Source organism: Lampris incognitus, chromosome 7 (assembly GCF_029633865.1).
Source record: "Lampris incognitus isolate fLamInc1 chromosome 7, fLamInc1.hap2, whole genome shotgun sequence".
In the NCBI taxonomy this organism is placed as follows: Eukaryota; Metazoa; Chordata; class Actinopteri; order Lampriformes; family Lampridae; genus Lampris; species Lampris incognitus.
In genome coordinates, this window is record NC_079217.1 from 49,996,835 (window position 1) to 50,017,422 (window position 20,588).

The following is a 20,588-nucleotide window of genomic DNA, read 5'->3' on the forward strand; positions in this document are numbered from 1 at the left end:
CTCCCTCTCCTTGAGGCATGTGTATTCCGTCTTGCTCCTACAGACTTTAATTCATCTTCTCTCCAATGCATTCCTCCACCTGTCCAGGCCTCCTCAACCTGCTTCTTACCCTCACTACAGATCACAATGTCGTCTACGAACATCATAGTCCATTGAGACTCCTGCCTGATCTTGTCCATCAACCTGTCTATCGCCATTGCAAACAAGAAAGGGCTCAGAGCTGATCCTTGATGTAATCCCACCTCCACTTTGAACCCATCATTCCTACTGCACACCTCACCACTGTCACACTGCCATCATACATATCCTGCACCACTCTTACCTACTTCTATGCCACTCCTGACTTCCTAATACAATACCTCACCTCCTCTCTCAGCACCCTGTCATATGCTTTCTCTAAATCCACAGAGACATGAACAATGTAACACTTCCTGGCCTTCTCTATACTTCTCCATAAACACTCAAATTGAACATCACATCTGTAGTGCTCTTTCCTGGCATGAAGCCATACTGCTCCTCACTAATCGTCACCTCTCCTCTTAACCTAGCTTCCACTACTCTTTCACATACCTTCATGCTATGGCTGATGAACTTTATACCTCTTAAGTCACTACAACTCTGTACATCACCCTTACTCTTGAAAATCAGTACCAGTACACTTCTTCTCCACTCCTCAGGCATCCTCTCACTTTCCAAGATTGTGTTAAACAATCTACTTAAAAATTCCACGGCCATCTCTCCTAAACATCTCCATGCCTCCACAGGTATATCATCTGGACCAACTGCCTTTCCACTCCTCATCCTCTTCATAGCTGCCCTCACTTCCTCCTTGCTAATCCACCCCACTTCCTGATTCACTATCCCCACATCATCCAACCTCTCTCTCTCTCTCTCTCTCTCTCTCTCTCTCTCTCTCTCTCTCTCTCTCTCTCTCTCTCTCTCTCTCTCTCTCTCTCTCTCTCTCTCTCTCTCTCTCTCTCTCTCTCTCTCTCTCTCTCTCTCTCTCTCTCATTTTCTTCTTTCATCAGCCCCTCAAAGTACTTCTTCCACCTTCAACACATGCTCCTCGCTTCTCAGCACATTTCTGTCTCTATCCTTCATCACCCTGCCTGCTGTCTATCTTTCCCAGCTCAGTCCCTCTTTCTAGCCAATCGGTACAAGTCCTTTTCTCCTTCATTCGTGTCCAGCCTCTCATACAACTCACCATACACCTTTTCCTTTGCCTTCTCAAACCTCTCTCTTTGCCTTACGCTGCATCACCTTGTACTCCTGTCCACTTTCTTCATCTCTCTGACTATCCCACTTCTTCTTTGCCAATCTCTTCCACCATATACTTTCCTGTACTACCTCATTCCACCATCAAGTGTCCTTGTCTTCCTTCCTCTGTCTAGATGATACCACAAGTACCTTCCTAACTGTCTCCCTCTTCATTTCTGCAATGGCTGCCCAGCCATCCGGCAACTTTTCACTCTCACCCAGTGCCCGTCTTAGCTCCTCCCTGATCTCCACACAACAGTCTTCCTTCTTCAACTCCTGCCATTTGATCCTTGGCTCTGCCTGCGCTCAAAAACTCAGCACAAAACCCTCCGCATCTGGCCTTATCTGATAGCCTACTGCTGCGTTCTCTGTGCACTAGAGAAAAGCTAAGACTATCAAAGAAATTCAACTGGGAAACTGCTAATGCAATTTCTAAGCATTTCCACTGTAAATGTAGGAGTTTGTTTTCCTTTAAAATATTGGTTTTTAGAAGCACCAATTTGATAACCATGGGATGATCATATTAACAGAAAAAAACAAGATAAAAGTAAGTAGGTGAAAGAAGATAACGGTTAAAGTTGCTGAGGTGTCCAGTCCAGTGGAACTCAAAAGACCTGTCTAGGTCTCATTGAATTCATGTCTAGACAGTTTCATAAAAAGGGGAAAATAAATTAGGGTACCACACCCATCCTGTGACTAAAACAAAAGAAAAACGGTCAGTTCTGTTTAGCCCTTTCAGTTATAGCTCAGGAAAATGTGAGGGAAAACAGTAATTTACACGAGTTTTCACTTTCATTGAAAACATTTTCCAAACAAGTAAAAATGTATTGGAAAGAAGTGAAATTAGCTCTCTTCCTTGGCAGATTAATTCACTTCTTTTAAGAACAAAAATCATTTTAGACTAATCAATAGGCGTTCCCTCGAAACACAGTTCTAAATGAGAACAATTTCTAACTTATTAAAACCAGGAGTGTTGATAAGATCCAGCGTTACTGGTTTTGCTTTCTGCTCTGGAGAAATTCGGGAGTGAGATTCCCGTAGCGACAAATTTATCAAACTGTCACAATCAGAATGCTCTCTCTCTCTCTCTCTCTCTCTCTCTCTCTCTCTCTCTCTCTCTCTCTCTCTCTCTCTCTCTCTCTCTCTCTCTCTCCTCTCTCTCTCTCTCTCTCTCTCTCATTTCTACTGGAATCCTGACCTCTGCTGTTCAGCAATGTGACAACAACAAATAAAAGCAACATAATCAAGCAAATTGTAACATCTGCCATTTTGGAAAACCCTCCTTAAATTGAGTTGGGTGAGGTTGCCACAAAGTTCTCTATGGGATGCAATCTGAGCCAAGTCTTTTAATTGACTGAGCATTAAAACAACATTAAAAAGAATTGGTTGGGCTGAATTTTTAAATGCAAAAATCTGAGGAGTGTATGGGTGAGTTGTTTACAGATATCAGCAAGCCCTGCTATTGTTTTTCAGCCACACTGTGCTTCAAGAATGTCACAGTATTACACATGGAACCGTTATCTTGGGCCCTTTTTTAGTGCAATCACTCACCTGATGGATTCCTTCTCTACCTCAGGTCACTTAGTGATCCAGAGGATTTGGAGGAAATAGAGGAGGAGGATGATGACATTGTGGTGGCAGACTCACCAGAGCCGCCACCTCCTTTGGAATCAGAGGAATTAATTCAGACTGAGGATGAAGACTGCCAGCCAGGCAGGCCACATCCAGAGCAGGACTTGTCCTATATATTCAAGGTACATGCAGATGAGTGTGAAGGATGTATGTGAATATGAGCATTTTCATTTATAGTTATTCCATTTGCCAATTAGTTTTTCCCGCCTTCTTACCTTCTCCCACTTCCTCTCTCCATCCCATCACCACCCATCCTTCTCTCTCCACTCCTCCCTTTACTCATCATTTTTTTATTTTTCATTTCCTTTTCTTTATTTTGTCATCCTTGCAACTGCTCTAACTAATTTTCTGCTTCACCCTTCCCCTTACCTCATCACTTTTTTTCCACTCACCCCACCCTTTGAATTACCCTCCAAGTGCTCTCAATCACTCCTTTTTCTCTTGCGCTATCGCTCTTTCCCTCCTTTGTACCTTCTCTCTCTGTAGAGCATTCAGAGTGTTTTGTCTGTGCTGTCCAAGGAAGACCTGACCATCTTTATAAGGGACCTGTATCGGGCTCATAAAAAACTTTCCTCTGCGTCGCTGCTTGATTGTGACGTCCTTGACCTGGTGGACAAGATGATCGAGGTCCTTGGTAAGAAAACTCAGCAGAAGTAACCTATAGTAGTTTCAGTGGGTGTAAAATTACTAAACTACACTTCTCCAAGTGTAAGGGGGTACACAGGACCTTGTCTAGAGGAGCAGTTATACTTTAATGAACCTGGAATACATTTATCAGCACATACTAAAGGTTATATGAAGTGTGTTTCTCGATTTATGAAACCTTTTCAACCTCCACTATGTTCTAATAAATGCAGTTAATGTTTATATCTTCTAGACCAGTTTATTTGGGACCAGTCCTTTTGCTGGGAGTAGCGCTAACAGTCAAAGAAGTGAGTGAGCCAGTAAGCTAGGTAGGTAGCTAGCTAGGGATGTGTGTTTGACTGGCAGTGGTGGCAGCTGAGCCATCTGTGGGACAGTAAGACAGCGTAAACAAACTTGTGTTGGTAGCTGTAGCTTGCAAGTTAAGAACAAAATTTTGTTAGCAGTTGTGTTGAAGAACAAGGACTTTGCTAGTTGGGTGGTCTTGACAGTTTTAGGTACCACTAGTGTTTCAGCACCAGTGTACAGACTAATGGCTAACTGGCTAATGTTCAAATAAGCGATGTGAGTGAGTGGGCGAGCGAGAGTGCGGGAGTGGCGGATCAGGGTGAGGTGTGCTGATTGATTAGTGATGGGAGGTTTGACTCTTTACTGACTCTAGTTTGTATGAGTCATTCACTGAAGAGAGTTGGGTTTTCCTGTCACTCGTGTCCAGTCAGTCACCCAGAGCCTGGGGAATCCCCCACCGGCTCCAGTGCCTGTAGAGCACAGATCCCCAACCTTTTTTGCGCCACAGACCGGTTTAATATTGACCATATTCTGGTGGACCAGGGGGGAGGGGCGGGGGGGGGGGTTAATAACGACCAGAATATACATAGGTTAGGCTTATAAGTCAATAGTATCATAACATCTATAATAATGTTTAGCTGAAAGAGGAACCTTTGCCACCTTGTTAGTTGCAGCTTCCCCCAACAGTTCACAGCACATGTCCTTGGCAGCAGGCAGAATCAATTCTTCGCCGATAGTGGAAGGCTTCTTAGCCTTAGCAATATGACTAGCCACTAAGTATGATGCTGTCAGAGCAGCAGCATTTGTAGAGGTGGTGGTGGCTCTCAGCACTTGCTTCTGTCCCACTTGCTTGGGCTCAAGGTGCTGAAACAGTTTTGAGGGCTTCATTGCCTCATTAGAGAGCTTGTCTCCACATATCACACACAGGGGGCTCGGAGCATGTGAGTCACCAGTCACGATAAAGCCATATTTTAGGTACGACTCATCATATTTCCTACTTTTGTTTTTCCTTTTTTTTTGCTGTCTCAGCCTCTGCTGTTTGCGTTATCATTGTCATTTCCGGAATTTCACTTTATTTGTCATTTCACCTCATGTAATTGCGCACATGAAGTGAAGTGAAATGCTGTTTCCCCCGGCCCACAGCAGTGCAACATACAGACAAAAACTCATTAGACCTTTTATCTCCCCTCCCTCTTCTGAGGAAACTCTCAAGCGATGTTTGTTTTTTTTACTGGTACTCATGGTAGCTAACTAGCTGCTAGTAGTGAGTTGACTGAGTGTGTCTCTGAGTTATGAAGTTCATTACCATTGGTCTGCCGAATGCCACGTGAATGAGTGATAAAATTACATTATTGTACACATTTTAAGTATCCGTTTCAAATTAAAAGCCCTCTAGCATTACACGGTCCAGATGGCTGGACCGGGCTTTTATTTGAATATTGTATATCGTATTGTTTCCTTGCGGTCCGGCAGCAAATGCTTTGCAGCCTGGTGCCGGTCCATGGCCCGGTGATTGAATACCCCTGCTGTAGAGCATGCACATGAGAGATATTTGCCGATGCCACCCAAGCTGGCTAACGTCCAGTTTAGACCTCCGCTAACTTGAATGGGATAAAAGAATTGAATCGTGCAGCTCTTCTAGACTTTCCAAATGTTATCGGACGAAGTGGATCAAATTCTGATAGTAAAACAATTCATTTCGAGGGGATTATGATGCACAAAAATGTTTTACCCATTTTACAGTCGCTCGTTTTCCAATGATTGTGTGCGGGAAAAATGCTCAGGATTATATGAGTTACAGGGTGAGGCCGTATGAGAGAGCTCCTCTCAGATGTTTTTGCTGTCAAGAATATGAACATGTTGTAGCGGTATGTAATGGAGTCAGAAGATGTGGGAGATGTGGGAAGGACAATTGCAATGTGGAAGATTGTAAAGTTCATGAAATGCAAGCAAAGTGCCTGCACTGCAAGGGAAATCATGATACAGGGTCAGCACAGTGTCCAAAAATAATTAAGGAAGAGAAAGTGAATAAGATGAGAGCAAAAAACAGATTGAAGTATGCTGAAGAAAGGAAGGTGGAGAAACAACAAGAATGATGTGAGATAAGAACCTAAGGAGGACAAGCCAGTCAAGAAGCATGCTGAGTTTTGCTTTTGTAAGCACCAGATTAAGTTTTTGGCATTTTTGGCAATGGTAATTAATTGTACTGCTGGAGTAGAAAGAAAAGTGGAGAGAACTGACAATTGTAGATGCATCAAGGACATTTCTGGGTGTAATAGGTGTTTCTGAAGAAGGTGTGCAGCAGCTGCTGAAAGAGGCTTTTAGTCCCTCCCAGAAACCTGAGAAATAACCTGTTTACTTGAGAAGAGTTGTTTTTTTTTTAAATTTCTCTTTTAGTAAATTGTCATTCTGGCCCACTCACCATTCCAACTGGTGATGGTAATGCATGGAATTGTTGTTTGCTAACCACCAATAAACATAAAAAAGAAGAAGTAGAAGAAGGAAAATGTTCAACTGTGATGAGTGTAGCACACAGACATTCTACCATGCACATACTTGAGTTGTAGTTCATCTTCAAAACAGGCAGCTGTTGCAAGCATTTAATCAGTGGTGGGCTATCAGAGCCTTCTCTGCTGGCCCTGTCAAAATCAAAACCATAATTTGTTTTTCATAGTTAAATTGAAGTGTGCCTGAAATGTCTGAATTCAATGACTTATTTTCTCCTGGGGCTGAGCAGGGATTTTCTATGTCATCTAAATGCATCACAGCTCCTTGGACCAGCACCAGTTTGTATGGTGGAAGTTGAAGAAGGAAGATTGTTGTGTGGAGTTCAATGAGGAGTTAAAACAGGCACTGAGTGGTTGTGAAGAGTTACCAGATGGCTGGGCAACCACAGCAGAAATAGTGAGGGAGACAACTAGGAAGGTACTTGTTGTGTCATCAGGACAGAGGAAAGAAGACAAGGAGACTTGGTGGTGGAATAAGGAAATATAGCAAAGAATAGAGGAAGAGGTTGGCAAAGAAGAAGTGGGATAGACAGAGATGAAGAAAGTAGAGAGGAGTACAAGGAGATAGAGCACATAGGAAAGCGAGAGGTGGTGAAGGCAAAGGAAAAGGCGTATGGTGAGTTGTATGAGCGGTTGGACACTAAGGAAGGAGAAAAGGACTTGTACTGATTGCCTAACAGAGGGACCAAGCTGGGAGGGATGTGCAGCAGGTAAGGGTGATCAAGGATAGAGATAGAAATGTTCTGACAGGTGAGAGAGTGTGTTGAGAAGGTGGAAGGAGTACTTTGAGGGGCTGATGAATGAAGAAAATGAGAGAGAGAGAAGGATGGATGATGTGGGGATAGTGAATCAGGAAGTGCAGTGGATTATCAAGGAGGAAGTGAGGGAGGGCAGTTGGTCCAGATGACATACCTGGGGAGGCACGGAGATGTTTAGGAGAGATGGCAGTGGAGTTTTTAACAATATTGTTTAACACAATCTTGGAAAGGGAGAGGATGCCTGAGGAGTGGAGAAGAAGCACACTGATACCAATTTTCAAGAATAAGGGTGATGTGCAGGACTGTAGTAACTACAGAGGTATAAAGTTGATCAGCCACAGCATGAAGATATGGGAAAGAGTAATAGAAGCTAGGTTAAGAAGAGAGGTGACGATTAGCGAGCAGCAGTATGGTTTCATTCCACGAAAGAGCACCACAGATGTGATGTTTGCTTTGAGAATGTTGATTGAGAAGTATAGAGAAGGCCAGAAGGAGTTACATTGTGTCTTTGTGGATTTAGAGAAAGCATACGACAGGGTGCCGAGAGAGGAGGTGTGGTATTGTATGAGGAAGTTGGGAGTTGCAGAGAAGTATGTAGGAGTGGTGCAGGATATGTATGAGGGAAGTGTGATAGTGGTGAGGTATGTGGTTGGAAAGACAGATGGGTTCAAGGTGGAGGTGAGATTACATCACGGATTGGCTCTGAACCCTTTCTTGTTTGCAATGGTGATGGACAGGTTGACGGACAAGCTCAGGCTGGATTCTCCGTGGACTATGATGTTTGCAGATGACATTGTGATCTGTGGTTAGAGTAGGTTGCAGGTGGAGGAGAGCCTGGCGAGGTGGAGGTATGCACTGGAGAGAAGAGGAATGAAAGCCAGTAGGCGCAAGACGGAATACCTATGCATGAAGGAAAGGGAGGACAGTGGAATGGTGAGGATGCAAGGAGTAGAGGTGACGAAGGCATATGAGTTTGAATACTTGGGTTCAACTGTACAAATTACTGGGGAATACAGAAGAGAGGTGAAGAAGAGTGCAGGCAGGGTGGAATGGATGGAGAAGAGTTTCAGGAGTGATTTGCGACAAAAGGGTACCAGCAAGAGTTAAAGGGAAGGTTTACAAGATGGTTGTGAGACCAGCTATGTTATATGGTTCGGATACAGCGGCACTGACGAAAAGACAGGAGGTGGAGCTGGAGGTGGCAGAGTTGAAGATGCTAAGATTTTCATTGGGAGTGATGAAGAAGGACAGGATTAGGAACAAGTATGTTAGAGGGACAGCTCAGATTGGACGGTTTGGAGACAAAGCAAGAGCAGCAAGATTGAGATGGGTTGGGCATGTGTGGAGGAGAGATGCTGGGGATATTGGGAGAAGGAAGTTGAATATGGAGCTGTCAGGGAAGAGGAAGGCCAAAGAGGAGGTTTATGGATGTGGTGAGAGAGGACATTCAGGTGGCCGGTGTGACAGAGGAAGATGCAGAAGAGATGGAGATGGATGATCCGCTGTGGCGACCCCTAACGGGAGCCGCCGAAAGTAGTAGTAGGAGATAGTTAAATTGAAGTGTGCCTGAAATGTCTGAATTCAATTACTTGTTTTCTCCTGGGGCTGAACGGGGATTTCCTATGTCATCTAAATGCATCACAGTTCCTTGGACCAGCAGTAGTTTTTATTGCTAGCCTTTCATTGAAGCCTGAAGCTGTTAACTGATTAAAACTTTGACTCACCAAAACTTCAGCTAATCAAATTTTGATGTATAGTGACAGAATTCCTCAGGGCTCTGCGATTTGTTGGTGCTAGCCCCGGCGTTGTCATCAACTTTGAGCTTGAGCTTTTGGCGGGTTGTGAGCAAACTAAGGTTAATGGCTGCTGCATTGACAGCTACTAACGAGCTTGTTGCTGCTCTACCTCGTGTTTTTTGCAAATCTGGTAGGATTGTCTGCTTTATTTTTTACACGCTCTCCCAAATGGACTAAATTACCGAAAGGAATTTTGAGAGAGAACGCCACCACGAACCTCTCAAGTGAGGTGGAAATTCAACTCCAGCATTTTGTCCGCGGCTAATCTTGCAAACTACTGGACCAATCAGCCTATTTTTTAATTTATTTTGTGCAGTTATGACTATGATCAAGAACCTCTCATGGTTGCGGTGATTAAAAATCTTTGGAAAACGTTTGTTCTGACTATTGTCACTCTCGCTTCTCATTCACTCTCTAGCTCGCTTGGCCGACACTGCTCTCTGTCGCTGCACGCATGCACATTATTGATTCAGTGTATGTATTCGGGTATGAGTGTTGAAAGTCAACGAGACATCGATCGTATTTCGCAAGTCAGCAAATCATCCACTGCTGATCTCAGCACAGGAGAACTGGAGAACCACTGGATGAACCAAAAAATTTTTTTTTATTATTCACCTAGCCACCAGGTTTGTTTAACAGACATCATGAGGGGGGTTAAAAGTGGAGGTGCCATAGACTGCAATGTTAAAACTCCACTTTAAAGATACAATTTCAAGAGTAGGATTAATCAGTCACAGCTGGAAATCAACTCAGTAGCTACATTAAAACATAAGCTGTTGTCTTACCATTGTTTTATTGCCTACAAATACAATTTCATTTAGCAGACGCTTTTATCCAAAGTGACATACTACATCTGAGAGTTAATACAACACAAGCAAGGATCTAGTCAGGAGACAACAATGCAAGTAAATGCCAAAATAACTTGGTTCAAATCTGATAGGACATAAGTGTCAACAGGCAGTGCACAAAGGTGATGCATAGGGTGCATAGAAGCAAATTTTTATTCATTTTTTTAATAATACCATCAGGTGTGGAGGTGTTTCAGAAAGAGCTGGGTCTTTAGCTTCTTCTTAAAGATGGAGAGGGATTCAGTGGATCAAATGGGTTTGGTAATTCATTCCACCACCGGGGAACTACAGACGAGAAGAGAGTCTGGCTAGTGACTTGGAGCCCCATTTTGGCAGAAGTGCCAGGCGCCTTTCATTGGCAGAGCGTAGTGAGCAGGACTGAGTGTAGACCTGAATGAGAGAGTTCAGGTAGGTGGGAGCCGTTTTAGGTGCTGTTTTGTAAGTGAGCATTAAGGTTTTGAATTTGATGCAGGCAGCAACTGGGAACCAGAGGAGGGATATGAACAGCAGAGTGACATGTGCTGTTTTGGGTTGGTTGAAGACCAGACGCGTCGCCATGGAGTTGGTCTGACATCTCAGTATTCTTGACAATATACTGCATTTTGAAATGCAATACAATGAATTTGGGAAAAAAAAGTGATTTATGAAGATTTATGAAGGAAATGGTAGAATAAAATTCCCAAATCATGCTCCTGCAAACTACCGTATCTTGAAACAATTCAGTTAAATGAGTTAGAAGTTAATTTATGCCATCTATACTATGGTTAAAAACTGCTGCCTCAACATCCACAGGGATCGAGAAGCATGAAACAGACACCGCAGAGACCAAAATCCTTTTTGTTTACTCTGGTTGCCTATTTTCCATTTATGCTGCCTTCTACCTAGTCAACAGTCAGTGCATCCAGACGCCATTGCGGTTAAAGTTTTCATTTTTTGATACCAGCTTTTTGTTTATTCTTAGCACTTTCTTTTAGGCGGTGGAAGAACATTCATGGTGGCCTACCTAAACATCAAATAGATGAGGAAACCCCTGGTAGCAGTAGGATAATAGCACCTGATATGCCCCTGTGGAATTCATAAGGACTCAGAATTGTTGATGACTTTTTTTCCCATTATGTCACACAGGTCTAGATAACGCCGTAAGGACGGCTATCAGTACTTTACAGGGCCTCCAAAAGACATCGGAGGCAAACGAGCTGAAGGAGAAATGCAGCAGAGGTAACTGATCAAATTGTGTGGCACTCACTGATGGGGCAGTTATTGATGCTCAAGAAGGGTTTTTTTTGTTTTTGTTTTTATTTAAGTTTTTTTTAAGGGGGAAGAGCTTTAAAAAAAATTTTTTTTAGTCAGATTTTTTTTTTTTTTTTTTTTTGCATTCCACAGCCCAAAGCAACAGCCACTGTTTGCTTTGCAGTAGTGGGATTCTTTGCATGTATCATTAACGTATAGTTAGCTGGACTGAACTATGCTTTTAAAGGGATAGTTCGATTTCTGAGGTTCTTACTTTGTGTCCTACTTACAAACCCCAATTCCAATGAAGTTGGGACGTTGTGTAAAACGTGAATAAAAACAGAATATAATGATTTACAAATCCTTTTTGACCTATATTAAATTGAATGCACTACAAAGACAAGATATTTAATGTTCAAACTGATAAACTTTATTGTTTTTTTTGCAAATATTCACTCATTTTGAATTTGATGCCGGCAACACGTTCCAAAGAAGCTTGGACAGGGGCATGTTCACCTCTGTGTTACATCACCTTTCCTTTTAACAACACTCAATAAGCGTTTGGGAACTGAGGACACTAATTGTTGAAGCTTTGTAGGCAGAATTCTTTCCCGTTCTTGCTTGATGTACGACTTCAGTTGCTCAACAGTCCGGGGTCTCCGTTGTCGTATTTTGCGCTTCATAATGCGCCACACATTTTCAATGGGAGACAGGTCTGGACTGCAGGCAGGCCAGTCTACTACCCACACTCTTTTACTACAAAGCCGAGCTGGTGTAACACGTGCAGAATGTGGCTTGGCATTGTCTTGCTGAAATAAGCAGGGACGTCCCTGAAAAAGACATCGCTTGGATGGCAGCATATGTTGCTCCAAAACCTGTATGTACCTTTCAGCATTAATGGTGCCTTCACAGATGTGCAAGTTACCCATGATGCCATGGGCACTAACACACCCCCATACCATCACAGATGCTGGCTTTTGGACTTTGCGCTGATAACAATCTGGATGGTCCTTTCCCTCTTTAGCCCGGAGGACACGACGTCCATGATTTCCAAAAACAATTTGAAATGTGGACTCGTCAGACCACAGCACACTTTTCCACTTTGCGTCAGTCCATCTCAGATGAGCTCAAGCCCAGAGAAGCCGGCGGCGTTTCTGGGTGTTGTTGATATATGGCTTTCGCTTTGCATGGTAGAGTTTTAACTTGCACTTGTAGATGTAGCGACAAACTGTGTTAACCGACGATGGTTTTCCGAAGTGTTCCCGAGCCCGCGTGGTAATATCCTTTACAGATTGATGTCGGTTTTTAATGCAGTGCCGCCTGAGGGGTTGAAGGTCACGGGCATTCAATGTTGGTTTTCAGCCTTGCCGCTTACATGCAGAGATTTCTCCGGATTCTCTGAATCTTTTGATGATATTATGGACTGTAGATGATGAAATCCCTAAATTCCTTGCAATTGTATGTTGAGAAACGTTGTTCTTAAACTGTTGGACTATTTGCTCACGCAGTTGTTTACAAAGTGGTGAACCTCACCCCATCCTTGCTTATGAACGACTGACCCTTTCGGGGATGCTCCTTTTATACCCAATCATGACACTCACCTGTTTCCAATTAACCTGTTCACCTGTGGAATGTTCCAAACAGGTGTTTTTGAGCATTCCTCAACTTTCCCAGTCTTTTGTTTCCCCTGTCCCAGCTTCTTTGGAACGTGTTGCAGGCTTCAAATTCAAAATGAGTGAATATTTGCAAAAAACAATAAAGTTTATCAGTTTGAACATTAAATATCTTGTCTTTGTAGTGTATTCATTGATTACAGGTCGAAAAGGATTTGCAAATCATTGTATTCTGTTTTTATTCACATTTTACACAACGTCCCAACTTCATTGGAATGGGGGTTTGTACATAGAGTCAGACAAACTGGCGAATAACTTCTTTTTTTTATGTCCGTGTGTGTAGTTTGAAGGTATGCTAAATGTTTAGATTTGCCCAGTTTATGTCAGCTTCTGGATGTCTACTGGGATCATTAACAGCTCCTGTCAAAAGAAGAGAAATACCACCTTTGCAGAAGCCGAGCATTAATACTTTTTAATCGTTAGTCTAGTGTTAGCAATTTGTCTTTACCATTTTCACAAGTCCATCCAAAATCCCCAAAATTATAGTTTTGAAGTATTTTTATGTAAGTTCCATGTCTGTCTTCTACTGCGGAAGATGACAGATATGCGTGTTATGGAAAATCATCAAAAGGAGGTGAGGAGGTGATAATCACACAAGGGATAAAAGTGAGGCAGTCACCCTCATTAATGAATAGGGACAACGGTACCGCTATGCTTTTATCCAGTACTGTGTTGTTAACCCTGTCAGTAAGTTTTATGAATATAGGCCTGAATCTCTACCAGCTGTAGAGGTTGCCGTTGTAGACTTGGTGCTCTGTGGAGGATGGGCAGGTGAAAAGAAAACTACCCTGCTAGGTCAGTAAATTGTCATGTCATTATTAATCAGCTTCTGGTTGGTTTTCTCATTTTGTTTTTATTAACAGGGGTGATCCGCTTTCACATGAAACAGTACCTCATCAGAAAACACCAATACCTCTATGAAGGGGTTACCCGGCATGGGAGGCACAACCTATTTGACGCCATCTATGTTGAGCCCCAGATCTCAACGTGTGGTCATGGAGGAGTCGATCCCTACCACGAGCTCCGACTGCAACCGCCTATGCCTTGCCAGGTCCCCAGCCCGGACAGCTTTGTAGGGGTGAACAATCTGTTCCATTTGAAGAAAGATAACAGCCAGCGGGTCAGGACAGTGTTGACCACCGGGATCCCAGGGATCGGCTTGTCTGTTGTCACAGCAAAATTCTGCCGGGATTGGGCACAGGACCGCTTCAATAGGGTGGGATAATCCTTAAAGGACTTCTGACTTTTGTGTTGCATACTGTGCATGGTTTACCTAACGTTTGAATCCCAGTGATCCTAAATAGTTAATCTCAGGGCCAAAGACTGCCACTTAAAAAGTTGGTCTAGGGATCCTCATCTAAGGAAGCTTCAGTTGTTAAGTTATGATGTAATAGTTCTTTCTTTTTAGGATTTTTTTTTGTGGCATTTTCTGCCTTTATCTGATAGCAATAGTCGAGACAGAGACAGAAACAGCAGGGGAGAAAGAGGGGATGACATGCAGCAAAGAGCCCAGGCTGGATTCGAGCCCAGGCCGCTGTGGTAAGGACTCAACCTTACATGTATGTGCTCTACCAGGTGAGCAATGATGTAGTAGTTCTGACTAACATAACTGTCAGCTCTGGGGAATGCAGCCCATTGGAAAAAAGGGAACTCATTACAGTCTTGCTGTGCACCCTATCATCTTTTAACTAGGCCTCATTTTGTTGGGGAGCCAATGAAACCTGAAGGACACCTGAAAGTCCCCACACCCTACTATATGAACCTACATAGATACTACTGCTACTATTACGACTACTACTACTACTACTACTTTTGGCTGCTCCTGTTAGGGGTCGCCACAGCGGCTCATCCGTTTCCATCTCTTCCTGTCCTCTGCATCTTCCTGTCACGCCAGCCACCTGCATGTCCTCCTCACTACATCCATAAATCTCATCTTTGGTCTTCTTCTTTTCCTCTTGCCTGCCAGCTCCATATTCCACATCCTTCTGCCAATATATGCAGCATCTCTTCCCCGCACATGTCCAAACCATCTCAATCTTGCCTCTCATGCTTTGTTTCCAAACAGTCCAACCTGAGCTGTCCCTCTAATATACTCATTCCTAATCCTGTCCTTCGTCACACCCAAAGAAAATCTTAGCATCTTCAACTCTGCCACCTACTTACTACAGCTATGCACATCACCCTTATTCTTGAAAATCGGTACCAGTATGTTTCTTCACCACTCCTCAGGCATCCTCTCACTTTCCAAGATTGTGTTAAACAATCTAGTTAAAAACTCCACGGCCATCTCTCCTAAACATCTCCATGCCTCCACAGGTATGTCATCTTGACCAACCGCCTTTCCACTCTTCATTCTCTTCATAGCTGCCCTCACTTCCTCCTTGCTAATCCACCGAACTTCCTGATTCACTATCCCCACATCATCCAACCTTCTCTCGCTTTCATTTTCTTCTTTCATCAGCCCCTCAAAGTACTCCTTCCACCTTCTCAACACACTCCTCATTTGTAAGCACATTTCCATCTCTAGCCTTCATCGCCGTAACCTGCTGCACATCCTTTCTAGCTCGGTCCCTCTGTCTAGCCAATAAGTACAAGTCCTTTTCTCCTTCCTTAGTGTCCAACCTCTCATGCAACTCGCCATATACCTTCACCACCTCTCTTCACTTTATGCCGCATCTCCTTGTACTCCTGTCTACTTTCTTCATCTCTGACTATCCCACTTCTTCTATGCTAACTTCTCTGCTAATCTACGTTCTTCATCTCTGACTATCCCAATTCTTCTATGCTCTGTATAATTTCCTGTACTTCCTGATTCCACCACCAAGTCTCCTTGTCTTCCTTCCTCTGTCCTGATGACATACCAAGTACTTTCCTAGCTGTCTCCCTCACTATTTCTTCAGTGGTTGCCCAGCCATCTGGCAACTCATCACTATCACCCCAGTGCCTGTCTTAAATCTTCCCTGAACTCCTCACAACAGTCTTCCTTCTTCAGCTTCCACTATTTGATCCTTGGCTCTGCCTTCACTCTCTTCCTCTTGTTTGGCTCCAAAGTCATCCTACAGACCACTATTCGATGCTGCTTAGCTACATTCTCCTGTGTCACGACCTTGCAGTCTCCAATCCCTTTCAGATATAGTCCACCTGTGTGCACTTTCCTCCACTCTTATACGTCGCCCTGTGTTCCTCCCTCTTCTTGAAATATGTATTCACCACAGCCATTTCCATCCTTTTCACAAAATCCACCACCATCTGTCCTTCCACATTTCCCTGCTTGGCACCATATTTGGCCATCACCTCCTCATCACCTCTGTTTCCTTCACCAACATGCTCATTGAAGTCTGCTCCAATCACCACTCTCTCCTCCTTGGGTACCATCTCCATCACTTCATCCAACTCACTCCAGAATTCTTTTTTCACTTCCATCTCACACCCAACTTGTGGGGGCATATGTGCTGATAACATTAATCATCACAGCTTTCATTTCCAGCCTCATACTTATCACTCTGTCCGACACTCTCTTCACCTCCAGCACTCTCTTGATGTACTCTTTCTTCAGAGGTAGCCCTACCCCGTTTCTCCTCCCATCTGCACCATGGTAGAAGAGTTTGAACCCAACGCCAATGCGCCTAGCCGTTACTCTCCTTCCATATCAGCCAGCTCTCTCCCTTTACCAGTCATAGTGCCAACATTCAAAGTTTTGACTCTCACCTCCACACTCCTACCCTTCCTCCTCTCCCATTGCCTCTGGACATGCTTTCCCCTCTCCTTCTACTTTGCCCGACAGTAGCATAGTTTCCACCAACAGCCTGCTGGCCAGCAGTACCAGTGGCGGTTGTTGGTAACCTGGGCCTCAACCGATCTGTTATGGACATCTGATTTATGAGCCGCATGACTGGCAAAGTTTTTATGCCGGATGCCCTTCCTGATGCAGCCCTCCCCATTTATTCGGGCTTGGGACCGGCACTAAGAATGCACTGGCTTGTGCATCCTCAGTGGCTGGGTTATGAACCTAGATAGTGGGGATTGATATTAAGCACCTCACAACATGAGCTGAGCAGGCATATTTGGCATAGGAAGCTCCAGTGTTGACAGAAAATCCCTGAGCCTTACAGAGGTTGTTTCAAGCACTATCATTGATATATGACACAGTATGCCGCTCCACATCCTTGTGTTTATAATGGAAGGTACAAAGCATATGACAAGTGAATTACACATCGGTTGTCAGCTTTTAATCCTTCTGGTTATTTTATATGAGGACAATTGAGGATTGTGTTTTATGGGAGATTTTCTCTGTGTATCTAATATCTTGTTCTCATCAATTTTTCACAGGACATGCAGTTTGTGATCCCCCTCTCTTTCAGTAACCTCTGGATTCTCCAAAATTATCACCTTCCACCCTCAAAGAAGATGTCCCTTATGGAAGTAATACAGTATTATTATGTGGTGTTCTGTGGCACGAAATATCTTGAGGAGCCTGACTGCAGATGTCTCATCATAATGGATAGCTATGACTGTTACCAAGATGCACTAGACTGGAAGGTATTTCTCAGTGATTTCACACATAGACACACGTTTGCTCCGGACACAATATCAAGGAACGTTAAATTTTAGTCATGTAGTTACGTCTCTTGCATTTTCAGGTCTTGACCCAAAATTGTCCCTGTTTTAAGTTGGAACCCCTTATGATAAGAATTGTACTATATTTCAGCTGATATATTTTAAGTCTGGATTTAGTTATGTGCGGGTCAGCTCTGGAACCACCCGAACTTGCTCGCAGGTTTAATAGACCTGCCCACTAGAGCCCTGCAGGCCAAAAATTCCAGCACTAGCCTGACCCTGGCCCATGGTGTTCAAACCCTAGTCTGGCTACAGCCTCATAAAGTCTGCAATTTTCAGTCCGAGACCAACACCAATATCACTTTTTTCTTTTTTACATTTTAACAATTTATCAATGCAGATGCATACATACATACATATACATAAATACGAAACAAATAAGACATCAAGACAGAAGGTTAATACAATTAGATATAGCTTGGGTAATCAGGTATGATGATGGGATAATGGCATATCACAATAGGACCTATATGGAGGTGTAATACAAGATCTCATTCCATACTGGACCATAGAGACCACTTCAGAGGGCCTGGGCCCCGTCGTCTCCAATATAGTCCAGAAAGGGATCCCAGATATGAAAAAAATTTGAATGGCTTGTGCTTGAGCCAGAAGATTCAAGATTTAGTTTACTGTCATTTTCATTATGTACCTGCGCACATAAATAAAAATGAAATGTCGTTTCTGCCAGCCCACAGCAGTGCAACAGAGAAGAAAAAAAAATCCCTAAAAATAATACCACTAAAAACATAAAAACAGAGAGAACAAAACAAAAAAAGCACAAACAATTAACAACACACCTACCAACACGGGATCGCCGGGTCGAATCCCCGTGTTACCTCTGGCTTGGTCGGGTGTTTCTACAGCGACCGGGACGGCTCAAAAAGAGCGGGGTAATTGGCCAGATACAATCGGGGAGAAAAAGGGGGGGAAATTTAGAAAAAATTTAACAACACAGTCCATTCAGGTGCAGCACAGTCCATTAAAGTGCCATTTCAGTTTAAATGTTGACAGCCGGTGTCTGTCAACGAGTGACCAGTACTGATGGGGGGGGGGGGGGTCACTCACTTCAGAAGCTTATAGCTTCTAAAGGGATAAGTTTCATAACACTCCGAATCCAATGTGAAACCATAGGGACAGAGTCCAAAATCCACTGAAGAAGCACACATCTCCTTGCACCAAAAAGAAGCACCTTAAGAAGCACCTTAAGCAGCTTCAGTGAAGAAGGTCTAAGATTTAGGTCAGCTGAATGTGTTCCCAGAATGCAGAGAATAGGGTCAAGGGAACGTTTTTTTTTTTTAATATAGTATCAATTTATTTACATAGTTTGACCCAGAAGTCATTAATAAAAGGGCACTCAAAAATACAGTGGAAATATGGACCTTCAGTGATTTTACATTTATTACAGTATTTTTAATTTTTGATCCTTCACTTTGGCTTCAAGAAATGCAAGACCTCCACAGTTTTGGCAACACAACACTTCCTAACATCCTCCAGAAATATGAGGCAGCTTGTATGCTGACAGAGACTCCACTGTAAGAGAAAGGAGGGCTTGTTTTTTTCCGTCACATTTTGCAAGTGGTAGATCTTGGTTTACATTTGGACTTGGGATGTGATCTTAGGCTTGTATAAGTTGGTGATCACTGAATAACCTCTTATTAATAGAATACTCTATCCTCAAGCTCGCTTTTTTTCTTCTTTTTAAGATTATTTTTTCAGCAATTTCCACTTTATTTGACAGTAGAGAGACAGGAAAGGCAGGGGAGGGAGAGGTGATGACATCCAGCAAAGGGTCTGGGCCAGATTCGAACTCAGGCTGCTGAAGTAAGGACTCGGCCTGATGTGGTACACACTCTACCAGGTGAACCACCAGGGCGCCCCCAAGCTCCCCTTTGGCGATACATGTGAATGCGGAAATAAAATGAAGGGAAAAAAAATGACAGATTTCCAACAATTGATGTGCATTTGGGCTGCTGTTGGTGTGTCAGTTGCCTGATGTGTGGGTGTAGGGCATATTCTCGCTGCTTGATAGTGCAGTTTAAGTAATTCTAAATGATTGCAGGTTGGTTTATTTTAACTTTTTGGACTTCTTTTTTAGGGGTTGGTCAGTGGTTACACCTATATGTATACATCATGGCATTGGTCAAATAAGCATGCATACCATATTTCCTGTGAGCAAAGAGCTATTTGGTAGGATAACGAATGGTAAACCGCAGCATATATGAAAAAATGGTAATCCTCTATGTCTCTGTTTCTCTCTCATCCATCTTTCTAGAGTACTCCCATCATAACAGACATCTACACCCCGGTACCTCTAGACACACTGATTGTAAATCTTATCCGAGGTAACCTGCTCCCTGCTGCCCACATATGGATCCTGGGGAGAAGAGCGGCTGTCTCAGATATACCAGCTGAGCTTATAGATGTTGTCACAGAAATACAGGGCTACAGGTGTGTGCCTATATTTGCCATTCTACCTTGTCTGTGTAAATTTGTGTGTGTGGTATTGCAAGGGGCTCATACATAAAAACATCTACACAGTGATACTTTTCTAATGATTTTTTCCAAGACCGTTGAAATTAGGGCTGCACGATATTGGGGGGGGGGGGGGGACTCGCACTGCATTTTTTTCTTCTGCGATTTATGTTGTGATAAAAAAAAAATACAGGAATTTTCACCAGATGACTTGAACAGCTCTATTTGGAAAGAATGAATCATTCTAAAATGATTGGGGTGGTTTTGTAGGGGAGTTGTGAAATTGTAAAAAGTGATGCCTATTTTGGCCATTGGAGCCAGACAGACGATGCGGAGCGACGGCTGAGAATAGTCGCGTGTGGATCGGCTCTGACGTCATCCAAATTCGCACATAGCATATATAAATCATCCAACCGCCACCTACCCGAACGAATTATCTTCTCCGATGTAGAGACCCGCACCCAAGCACACATTACCTTTATCTCTCAGTGGGATATACATGCAAGCGTGATGATATGGTAACATATTACACCATGTTTGAGGTACCAGTTTTGTGGCTATCATACACATAGAGCATTTTCCTTTTTTAAATTTCTCTCAGATCTTTCTTGTGTCCATCGATGCGTAAGGCAAATGGACGCCACAATGAGAGTCTAGTTTGGTAATTCATGGCTGACGAAAAACGAAGCTTAAAATATGTTCACTTCCTTCGGGAAGGTCATCCCCGGCCGGACCGTCACAGCCGGGGCGCGAACTCTTGTATTCCGCACCGCGGGCGACAACGTTAACCGAGGGAAGGGGGCAATGTAACGATCACGGATGAATAGGCTCGGTAGCCCTTGGCTAACGGGTCGGACCCTTTAGTCAA

The 20,588-nt window shown here is 43.4% G+C and overlaps 1 protein-coding gene across 1 annotated transcript in view; it reads left to right on the plus strand.

Annotated features, from left to right (window-relative positions):
• nlrc3l (NLR family, CARD domain containing 3-like) overlaps window positions 1-20,588 on the plus strand; it is a 34,602-nt gene that overhangs the window by 4,753 nt on the left and 9,261 nt on the right. The window contains exons 4-9 of the mRNA XM_056283516.1: window positions 2,834-3,011; window positions 3,376-3,523; window positions 10,854-10,946; window positions 13,495-13,847; window positions 16,961-17,170; window positions 19,521-19,696. Of these exons, the coding sequence (XP_056139491.1) occupies window positions 2,834-3,011; window positions 3,376-3,523; window positions 10,854-10,946; window positions 13,495-13,847; window positions 16,961-17,170; window positions 19,521-19,696 (1,158 nt within the window). The remainder of the gene's footprint in view (window positions 1-2,833; window positions 3,012-3,375; window positions 3,524-10,853; window positions 10,947-13,494; window positions 13,848-16,960; window positions 17,171-19,520; window positions 19,697-20,588) is intronic.